Raw genomic sequence first — 11088 nt, forward strand, 5'->3', positions numbered from 1 at the left:
TGACCGTTACAGTCTGTTTGTCTGTGCTACGTGTATTAACATTGCAGCGGAGTCGTGTATTAGCTCATTTGACAGGAGCGATCGCCCACAAAAGCGAATGACCATTAGAGACTCGAACTACGCACATCACCCGATCCATTGTGACATTTTGCAGTGACAAAAATTGACTTTTATATGAAGTTAATAATGCCGATACTAATAATTTTCAATTATGTCTTTCTATAATAAGACATGGGTAGCTGATTCACCTCAGATATCGAAGAAACCCTGATTCAAAGAATCGGTCCTTACCAGAGACTTTATCATGGTATTATGGTAATGTGCCGACTAACGTTCAATCATTACTTGCTGAAAACGCATTCCTTTCGAATAGGGCTTACAGACAGCAATCGTTGTGGCTGCGTTGCAGGTTATCAAGACATCAACAATGTTGTCTGGGACTGTCCCGAATACGGAGTTGCCAGATCCGAACTAGATCAGGAAAACATTAGAGACGTACTCTGCCGTTAATCGCATTGTCCCATATGAATAGGAAGCACAGCAAAGATGAGACAGATATGCGATTCACGGCAGTACTGGGCAAGCTTGATATAGATTATATGAACCTTATCTATAGCTTTTTGAAGCAAATCAGTGGTCATGTCCACTTCGCCCCAACCCTTTCCGCTCGAACAAAAACTACTTTTTCAGCATTGCAGATGCTTCTCGTCTGTTTAATGGCATCAGCACAACATTACCAAAGGACAATAAGGGGAACCCAAGGTTCCACCCCTTCGCCTTGTTTTCTCGTATACCCTAACCTTGACCGCGAGTCTTTCGGTTTACCTCTACAATTAAGTATAAAGAATTTGTAAACAAAAATTCAATAGATACGGCTCCGTTATGACTCTTGGCCCTTGAATAAAACAAGTTTTGAAAAAAAAATGGTATGTGTGCAATTGTAGTAGTAGCACAAGCAAATGTTACAATAAATTAATAAATCAATCATCAAGCCCGGGGGATTTCATTTCGCAATATAATAAAATAATCAGGTCCAACAAGAAAAATCTATTATCTAAACAATTGTTAACAGTAACAACATTTGCGTATACTTCAGCATACACCGTATTAAAGGTCAAGTTCATAAAATCTAGAATAAAAATCGGGAACAAAGTCCAGTAACCGTTCTTGCAGCCATGATAATGAAATGAGTATTGATAACGTTTGAAGCAGACCATCTCTGAGGGAATGGTGTCAATTATTGGTTACTTCACTACAGGAAGTAAAGCTTCTTTTCGAGCAGATTGCTCGGCGCCTGATGGATAAACTGACCGACCAGGAAGGACAGCTTGTGCGCATACTGACAGACCGCCGGTACCCGAGTGGTTCCGGACCAATTGTAGTACAGATGACACTGCTTGTAGGACAACATCTGTAGGTGATCGACCTGCAATCCGGACGTGTCATAAATGACGTTGTACGCCGTTGGGGAAACCGTTCCCTGTCGGACCGATTGCGATACAATGTAGAAATCGGTGCTGTAGAAATAAAAATTGTTATACTAACGAAATGACGATAATGTTAATCAACCACTCACCGCTCCGGAAGCGTAACCACGTCATCGACCACCGTTCCGGGCTTGGGATTCTGCCTGCGGTCGAAAAATCGGGTGTTGATGCGCTTGTTTACTATGAAGAAGGTAAGCATGACACTTTGCCCCGCGCCGGCTGATTTGTAGATCTCGTTCAGCTTGTCCACCATGGCTTTGACCTCGTGCTCGTACACATAATGCAACTGGCCCTCGCCCACACCATCCCGATAAAAGAAGATACGTTTCGGCAGTGCATTGTACTCCTTGCGATACTCGTTGAGTGCCTTCACCATGTTCAGCGGCAGATAGTTGCAAATTTCTTCACCGTGTCCGTGCTGGCTAACGGTAGAAAAGAACTTCGGAGCACAGCGATTATCGAAATCAAACGTGGCCACCATTGCTCCGAAGGATTTTGACTTATCATTTGTATCGTGGCAAACATCGAATCCGACAGTCATCAGACCGCTGAGAGGAATTTTAACCTTCCACGGAACACCACCCAACTTGCAGTTCATCTGGATGACGACTTTCGTCGCCACTGACATCAGCGTACGCACATTGCCTCCCTTCGGTGTGATGGTCCTCTGGCAAATGACTTGCGTCGGTACAGCGCGGTCCACGCAGCACTTCTTCTTGATTGCCGTGTAACGATCGGCTTTCTGATTTGTTACAACGCACATAATCAACTGTGGATCTTTGTTTACCAGATTATCCAACATGCGGACGTACGTTCCCGGATTGTCGTCCGGGATGGTGACGAACTCGCATTGTCGGATTTCAAATCGCATTCCGCGGGCCGCCTGCATCAAGCAGCCCATGAAGTCATTGGCTTCCCGCTGGACTCTATTGGGTACGATTAGGTACCAGTGATCCAGTCGAATTGTCGCAAACATTGGTTGGTTCCGGAAGTGCATCGTCCAGTCCGCATTATCACCTGCCGCAACACCACTGGAAACGATATCGAATCGCGTTATGCGAGCTGTCATCATTCAAACCAAAGGGCATCCTCTATACGAAGGATGGTGTACTTACGGTGCTGTAGTCGAGAAGAAGATTGTTTCTACTGGCAGAATTCGACCCGGGAGTTCAATCAGGCGCTTGTCGAGCTCCATCTGCCAAACCTTGAACACCTCCGTACTTTCTGGTGTGGTTTGCAGCCGTCGGTTGAAGGTTTCCAAACGCTCGATTCGTCGATCCGGATTGAGTCGTGTGTGATCCGACATTGCGCGCATCATTCTGGAAAGTATGGTTGGTAATGAATGACAAAGGGCGAAACATTTTTTGTTTTTGAAATTCATTTTTAATTAATTGAAGGCGACGTCTACTGCATCCGTAGAATGCAGATTGATAGGATGCGGCTGATAAATGGAACGCTGTATCGCGTCAGCCATACCTAAGGTAACGCGACCCCAGACGAGTGAGCCAGAGAGAAGGTTGAAGTGAACGTGGCCACTATTCAAGAAAGCCGATGACCTAGATCCGGAGAACGTAAATTCAGAGCCGTAGACCCACGGTCAACACTGCATTCAAATACAACATCTATTACAGTGGCGGCGAATAAGCAGAACATGGAGTGATGGGCAAGCAGATGAAGCGAGTAATAGAGCTTGCTGACGTTTGATCATCTTTCTCTTGTACGCGCACAGAATGGATAGGATTTGTTTTCATCGGGAAACGCTTCGGAAGCGTTTCCCGATGAAAACAAATCCTATCCCCTCCGTACGCGTGCAAGAGAAAGATGATTAACGTCAGCAAGCTCTATAATGGGTAACGAGTGTTGAGGGTACGGGGCAAATTCTTCAATAATTACAGCCTATCAACATCTACGCGCGACAAACGATAAATCCGACGACTTGAAGGACACGTTTTATGAATGTATTGATAAAGCCTATGGAGAGTGCCCAAAGGATGACGTGAAAATTTTTATCGGAGACCATAAAGCTCAGGTCGGTAGAGAAGACTTTTTTTCGTCCCATAATCGGTAGGGAGAGGCTTCACTCCGCTACCAATGACAACGGCCTACGGTTAGTAAACTTCGCTTCTGCCAGAGGGATGGCCATCAGTGCACCTGCTTTGCACGAAAGAACATTCAAAAACACACCTGAAGACACGCAAATGGTGAAACTTGCAACCAGATAGACCATGTTCTGGTAGCTGGGCGGCATTTCTCAAATGTTAACGATGGGCGGACATTCTGAGGTCAGAACATTGACTCTGGCCACTACCTCGTTGTCAGTAAAATTCGATCACGGTTGTCAACTGTATCGAACGAAAGATCACAGCGAACGATGCGTAACAATATCCAGCTATTGTCGGCGGAAGGAGTATCGGCTGAATACCGCCAGAAGCTCGACAAACGGATAAGTGCAGTCAACAGTAGCGACAACATCAACGATCTATGGGAGTCGACTAAAGACCGAGCTAAAGACCAATAAAGCAGCTGGTGAGGATGGTATCGGAGCTGAGCTCATCAAGATGGCCAGGAAAAGCTAGCCACTTGCCTGCACAAACTGATAGTCAGAATCTGGGAAACTGAACAGCTACCGGAGGAGTGGAAGGAAGGGGTCATATGCCCTATCTACAAGAAAGGTGACAAGTTGGAGTATGGGAGCTTTCGAGCGATCACCATCCTTTATACCGCCTACAAAGTGATATACTAGATCATCTTCCGATGTCTGGTCTGTCACCATTAGTGAATGTGTTCGTGGGAAGTTATAAAGCCGGCTTCGTTGGCGGCCGCTCTACAACGGACCAGATCTTTAATGTACGGCAAATCCTTCAAAAATGCCGTGAATATCAAGTCCCAACGCAACATCTGTTCATTGATTTCAAGGCGGCATACGACAGGAATACACCGCGTAGAGCTATGGAAAATTATGGACGAGAATAGCTTCCCTGGGAAGCGTACCAGACTGATCAAAGCAACGGTGGATGGTGTGCAAAACTGTGTGAAGATTTCAGCCGAACACTCCAGTTCGTTCGAATCGCGTCGGGGACTAAGACAAGGACTTTCGTGCCTGTTTTTCAACATTGCGCTAGAAGGTGTCATGCGGAGAGCCGGGTGTAACAGCCGGGGTACGATTTTCAACAGATTTAGTCATTTTTTGTTTGTTTCGCGGATGACATGGACATAGTCGGCCGAACATTTGCAAAGGTGGCAGAACTGTACACCCGCCTGACACGTGAAGCAACAAAAGTTGGACTGGTGAATGCGTCAAAAACGAAGTACATGCTTGTGGACGGAACCGAGCGCGACAGGGCCCGCCTGGGAAACTGTGTTACGATAGGCGGGGATACCTTCGAGGTGGTCGAGGAATTCGTCTACCTTGGATCCTTGCTAACGGCTGATAACAATGTAAGTCGTGAAATACGAAGGCGCATCATCTGTGGAAGTCGGGGCCTATCAGCTCTAGAAGAAACTGCGGTCAAAAAAGATTCACCACCGCACCAAATGTGTTATGTACAAAACGCTAATAAGACCGGGTAGTCCTCTACGGACATGAAACATGGACAATGCTCGAGGAGGACTTGCAAGCACTCGGGAGTATTCGAGAGACGGGTGCTTAGGAGCATTTATGGCGTTGTGCAAGAAGACGGTGTGTGGCGGCGAAGAATGAACCACGAGCTCGCCCAGCTCTACGGCAAACCCAGTATCCAGAAGGTAGCTAAAGCCGGAAGGGTATGATGGGCAGGGCATGTTGCAAGAATGCCGGACAGCAACCCTGCAAAGATGTTGTTCGCTTCCGATCTGGCAGGTACGAGGCGGCGTGGAGTGCAGCGAGCGAGGTGGGCAGACCAGGTGCAAAACGACTTGGCGATGCTGGAGATGTTCAATGAGAGGTTCCTTCGGTTTGCACCCCAGCTTGACCAGAATGTAGAGTACATCAAGCGGGAAGAGCAGAGGGAACTAGGAGAGGAGGAGAAGGCAAGATCGAGCGATATGTCGAGGAGTTCTGTTGGGTTGGATGCATCAATCGCAAGTAACAATCGCGATTCCATTGCACCAGCCGCTCCAGAGCCAACAGAGAAATTACAACGACAGCAATAATTGAAGGACGAACTAGTCAATCATATGGGCACACAGTTCCGTGGGACAGACCCCATGTCCCGGCATCGGATTCCCAAATTGCAGTACTCCTATCGGTTGACGAGTGCAATAAGAATCCTGAATCAGGATATTGTGCCACGGTACTTGGAAACCGTGGAGAGCTATGAGCAGCTGCAGTTTATCGAGTATTCGGCTGCAGTGGCTGCTGTAAGGACGTTGGGATTGCGAACGCGCCCGCAAGGCGAGTGTTGGACGCGCACACCCCAAAGCACAACAACCCACGTGGATGTGTCCGGAGACCCGCATCGACACACTGCGGTCAAAGATTGATCGATTGACACAGGGGAATCGATCAGCGAGGCTGGTTCGGAATGTTGCTAAAATTATGAAACCCACAGAACTCCGTGATCTCACCGAGACGAACATAACTAAGATCCTCGACACCCATGTACAGCGGTTGAGTGCTCTTGATGAACGACTGCGACAAGACAAGGAGAATGTTCGAAGAGGAAAGAGCAAAATCGAATGTTCAATGTTACGGAGATTGGAGAAGTCACGCAGTTTTGGTCCAATCTGTGCGAGAACCCCGTCATACACAACGGCGATTGTGTGTGGATTACAGAAGAAGAGCGATATTGTGGTGGAATTGGAGACATGACCGCTATCAACGTGACAGCCCAAGACATACGTGAGGCTACCCGGTATACCAGGAATTGAGATGCAACAGGACCCGATTTTGTGCATAATTTCTGGTATAAAAAAACTCACAACCTTCCACGGGCGGATGGCGGAATTCTTCAACAAGGTACTAGATAACCCCTGGTAGCTACCGGAATTCATCACTAGGGGTGTTACTTATCTTCTGCCGAAGGATCGGAACACTTTGAACCCAGCCAAGTACAGACCAATAAGATGCCTATCGAGCAGGGTTTGCAGAAATCGCTCTCAATAGATAACGAACAACGATAAAAGAGAGGCAAAAACTGTTCCGAATCATAACAAGCCATGATAACAAATTTATCAAACTTGTATACAAGTGCGAAAAAACAGAATCGGATAGGCAGCCCCCACCGAAAAATGGTGATTTTCGCTTTGTTTTCACTCGTTTCGTGTTGGTTACTGCACAGCTTTGTAGAGCAAGTTGAAATGCATCAGAGCTAGTGCTCCCCGGATTTGGAGCTTTCTAAAAGAAATTTATCATGGGGTATAGCATCCCGAATCAGTTCTCTACCATGACAGCTTGCGAAAAAAGTCTTTCGCGGTATGTTACATATCGTATATGTATACAGAGATGATAAGTGAGAGACTTGTTCTTTCTCTTTAGGATTCAATCCCTGCTATCGAGTCTGTACACTTTGGAAAGGGGGGCTCCCATACAAATGAAACAGAATTTTCTGTATAACTCGAGAATTAATCAGAAAATAAATCAATTTAAGGCGAAACGAACTTCGACGGGTCTGCTAGTAGTAGAAAAACATGTAATACCTAGTTTAGTAATAAAAGTGACAACGAATAAATAAAAATAAAGGAACTTACCGGAAGTCACTCCGCATTTGCTCGGTAAGCCCCGTCATTTGACAGAGCTCCGGAACCAGAGCCATAAGTTCGTTGCCACCGGCTCGGAGATCTCGCTTCTTAGCACGGGATAGCAACATCGGCTGATTGGGGTCCCGGATCCGGATGTTGTACTTCTGCTGATAGTAATCCACGAACGAAATTTTTCCATTTTTAGTTTCGAATGTGCTCGATGGCGTGGTGTCGAACGAGACATCATGAATTGTGTAGGTCTTGTTGTTGTACCCTGTCAATACAACGACCCCAAGGATCGAGCGGGTGAACGCGTCCTTGTAGTTTCGATCGTGTCGCTGGCAATCTCGCAGCACATCGTAACAGGATTGCATCCGCATGGTCTTGTGAGCAATTTCACAGCAAACCAAGATATCCTGTTCGTGCTGTCGGATGCTGGTTACGTAACCTGGCCACAGTTCAATTTGGTATTCCCGAATGGCAATTTTGGCTGCAGCGTCGAACAAATTTCGTCCAACCAGCTGAAGATTCAATCCCCCCATGGCGCGGCGAAGGATCAAGTTGAGAACCTGAATACCGGTTTCGTTCGTCATGTCTACGGTGCCGGTGTGGACGATCTTGATTTGATACACCTCGCCCGTCCGTTCGTGTCGACATTCCAACGATAGCTGTTCGCTTCGAAGTTTGTTCACCATAAACAGCTGCGTTCCATCGAACAAGTAACCACCAAACGTCTTCTTATGCTGACTGATCAATCCTTGCATCAAACGAATACTGTCACAAGTCGGAGCAAAATCCACCCGATACTGGTACAACGTCCATTCGATGTGCTTCATAAGTTTGAAGTAGTTGGCCTGAAGACGCAACGGTTGTCCTGTGGTTCCATGCTTTGAAGGAGCATCCAAGGCACGAGTACGGAGCGTATCGGCTACAGGGCGACGACCACGCATTGCACCCCGACTTGGTCCTGCAGCAGCACCGTTGCCATTATCGTTTCCATTGCCGCTGCCACTTCCACTTCCACTGGGGGAACCAGTTGCTCCACGGCCGGCAGCATCGCGATGGGACGTTGCACGTCCTTCAGCACCCGGATGCTGGAAAGTAGGGCGTGGCTGGAACAAAGAATTTGTATTAGTTTCAAAGAAAAACCCAAAGATAACTTTTCGTCTCACCCCCGTGACTCCAACACCACTGCCGCGGACGGGAGCTTGACCTCGGCCTTCCCGGACTTCATGTGACAGATTGACGGCAGTGTAGCCGCGTGCACGGGCACGTCCCTGAGATTGGCGGTCCGACATTTTACTAAAATGGCGGAAAATGAACTATTGGATAAACATGAATGGGATCTAAGGGCCGATGTCCACGTAGCGGTTTTTTACGCTGCGTGCACGCCGCGTTAACGCGAGGTATCCAGCATCAAATGGAGCATGGCTCCCCCAAACACACGCGACGCGACAGTCGTGACGCGATTCTATCGCTTGGCGACAGCGATTCTGTCGCCATTGGTATGGAAGCATAGATAGAACATTGCCTGCAGCGACCCAACGATAGAATCGCGACAACTAGTTGTCGCCGTCGCGGCGATGAAATCGCTTCGGTCTGGGGAGCCTTAATACACACGTGAACGTGTGCACGACTACATTTGATACTGGGTACTTTGCGTGGACGCGGCGTGCACGCAGCTTGAAAAAACGCTACGTGGGCATCGGCCCTAAAGCGTTTATTGTTGCGAGCCTAGGCTCGATGTCCACGATGCTTCCTTTTGACGCAGTCTTTGCGTGTTTTCAACGATGCGTGCAAGCATCGTTAAAAAGACGCAGATGTGCATCGGGAAAAAGCGGTAACGCAGCGCCGATGCACCTCTGCGTTATTTTAACGTTGCGTTGAAAACACGCTACGTGGGCGTCGGGCCCAAAACAATGCAGGTGGACATCACCTGCAGACTAGCCACCCTATAACTTATTGTAGTAAATATTTCTACTGCAGACTGCACGCCGCGTGACTTGACCCGATTCAGTTTTTACACGGCCGTGTAAAAAAAAAACCATACAAAATTTTTGCAAAATTGCTTGATTTTGGATGATTCGGCGAGAAATCAACCATTTTTACGCATGCACGGAACGCCAGTGTAAAAACCCAGATTAATCCACCTAACGGTGATGGTGCCTTTCTCGCGCAAAAAGGTAATAAATGTAGCCTTTACGCTTACACCTCGATGATGTACAAGAAAGGCAAAACAGCTACACCGTCTAAAGTTATGATAGAAAATTTACACTAGTAGACGACAGATGGCGCTGCCAAAAGTTTCTAGAATTTCCTATGATCGAATTTTGACTTTCGGACAATTTCATAGTACCTCATAGTACTATGAAACTGAACGAAGAGCATACTTACGCCTAAATGCGTGCAACACGAGCATCTTTATAGTGCGATGAAACTCTTAAGGGGCCGTACACATATTACGTAAGCACTTATGGGGGGAGGGGGGGTCTGTCAATATCTTACGCGCCATGTAAATAAAAAATCTTTTGTATGGAAAAAATCTTACATGGGGGGAGGGGGGTTCGAAAAACCCAGAAAAATTGCTTACGTAATAAGTGTACGGCCCCTAATGGGAAGCCACGGATAAAATATTCGTAGATGCAAGGCATTTTTCATAACACATTATTGTTCTACGTGACTATGTCTCATCACTATTTTAATATTATCTATTTTTTGCAATTTGCAATTATTATGAAATTCAATAGTGATCAACAGCGTTTTAGTCTCTGTCAGATGCAACTTGTTGCAAGAAAATCGGTTAAGAGTTTCTATGTGAAAATTTGGCTAATGTTTTTTATGGCATTTTGTGCACACACACACGCACACACATACACACACACACGCACACACGGACAGACAGACATTTGTTCAGCTCATCGAGCTGAGTCGAATGGTATATAACACTATGGGTCTCCGGGACTTTTATCAAAAGTTCGAATTTGGAGTGAAATGATAGCCTTTCGGTACAACTTAGTTGTACGAGAAAGGCAAAAAAAGAATCGAGTGTATTGTAAAATTTAAAGTTTGAAAGAAAAAAAAGTAAACAGCTTACCGAAATCCGAATTGACTCGCTCAAGTCCTCTACTTAAGACACGAAAGTATGAAATATTTAGTTCACCCACAATTTCTTTATATTTTCAAATCAAAACGCGTTTTTTGAAAAACAAATGCTACTCAAATCCAGGCAAGCATGGCCTCGTGCGCACTTCAAAATCAAAACTGAAAACCGGAAACGCGCATGTGAGTTTCTAAAAATGCGTGACGTACAGAACTGCCCTGTGAGCGTTCAAAATCGCATCCCCCTACACTGAACCAAATCACCCGCCATATCGGCATAAACATTTCATAAGGGCGAAAAAAGAGGATTAGGGCCGATGTTCACGTAGCGGTTTTTTACGCTGCGTGCACGCCGCGTTTATGCAAGGTACCCAGCATCAAATGGAGTAATGCACACGTAAACTTGTGCACGACTACATTTGATTCTTTTGTCAAATGATCGCTTATGTCAGCAGTGACAGACCGAGTTACTACACTGCAAGTAAAACGGCGTTCAATTATTTTGCCAATTTTGGAATTAGACAGGCCCGTCGGTTTGTCGGTGGCTGAAGCCCCAAACGCAATACAACGGAACGGCGACGGAAACGGAAAATTTGACAGTTAGCCCATATATTTTCTGTCAAATTTGCCGTTTCCGTCGCCGTTCCGTTGTATTGCGTTTGGGGCTTGAGACGAGACCTGCAAAGACGGCTTTCTTTTTCCTTGTTTTGACACTTGTTCTTCTTTTCATCACAGTTGATCATCAATTCTCAACTGTTTCCTTGAGTGTTTCACCTAAATCCCGGGTAGAATCTTCTGAGCACAATAAACGTGTTTGCAATTTCCGAATTTGTAAACTTATTTT

General features: G+C 46.3%; 1 protein-coding gene across 2 annotated transcripts; it reads right to left on the reverse strand.

Moving 5' to 3' along the window:
• Nucleotides 1-1018: 1018 nt before the first annotated feature.
• LOC134212909 (protein aubergine-like) lies at nucleotides 1019-10433 on the reverse strand. Of its 2 annotated transcripts, none has more exons than XM_062691238.1 (6): nucleotides 10240-10433; nucleotides 8318-8447; nucleotides 7155-8257; nucleotides 2603-2806; nucleotides 1577-2518; nucleotides 1019-1517 (listed from the first exon to the last, which is right to left on the reverse strand). In XM_062691238.1, the coding sequence occupies exons 2-6, from the start codon at nucleotides 8441-8443 to the stop codon at nucleotides 1253-1255; spliced, it is 2640 nt and encodes an 879-aa protein (XP_062547222.1). In that variant the 5' UTR covers nucleotides 8444-8447; nucleotides 10240-10433; the 3' UTR covers nucleotides 1019-1252. The 2 variants fall into 2 exon arrangements, with proteins under 2 accessions (XP_062547222.1, XP_062547230.1); XM_062691246.1 differs by having other exon boundaries at nucleotides 8318-8467.
• Between the last annotated feature and the right edge of the window lie 655 nt (nucleotides 10434-11088).

The sequence above is a fragment of the Armigeres subalbatus genome, chromosome 1, assembly GCF_024139115.2.
Source record: "Armigeres subalbatus isolate Guangzhou_Male chromosome 1, GZ_Asu_2, whole genome shotgun sequence".
NCBI classification, from domain to species: domain Eukaryota; kingdom Metazoa; phylum Arthropoda; class Insecta; order Diptera; family Culicidae; genus Armigeres; species Armigeres subalbatus.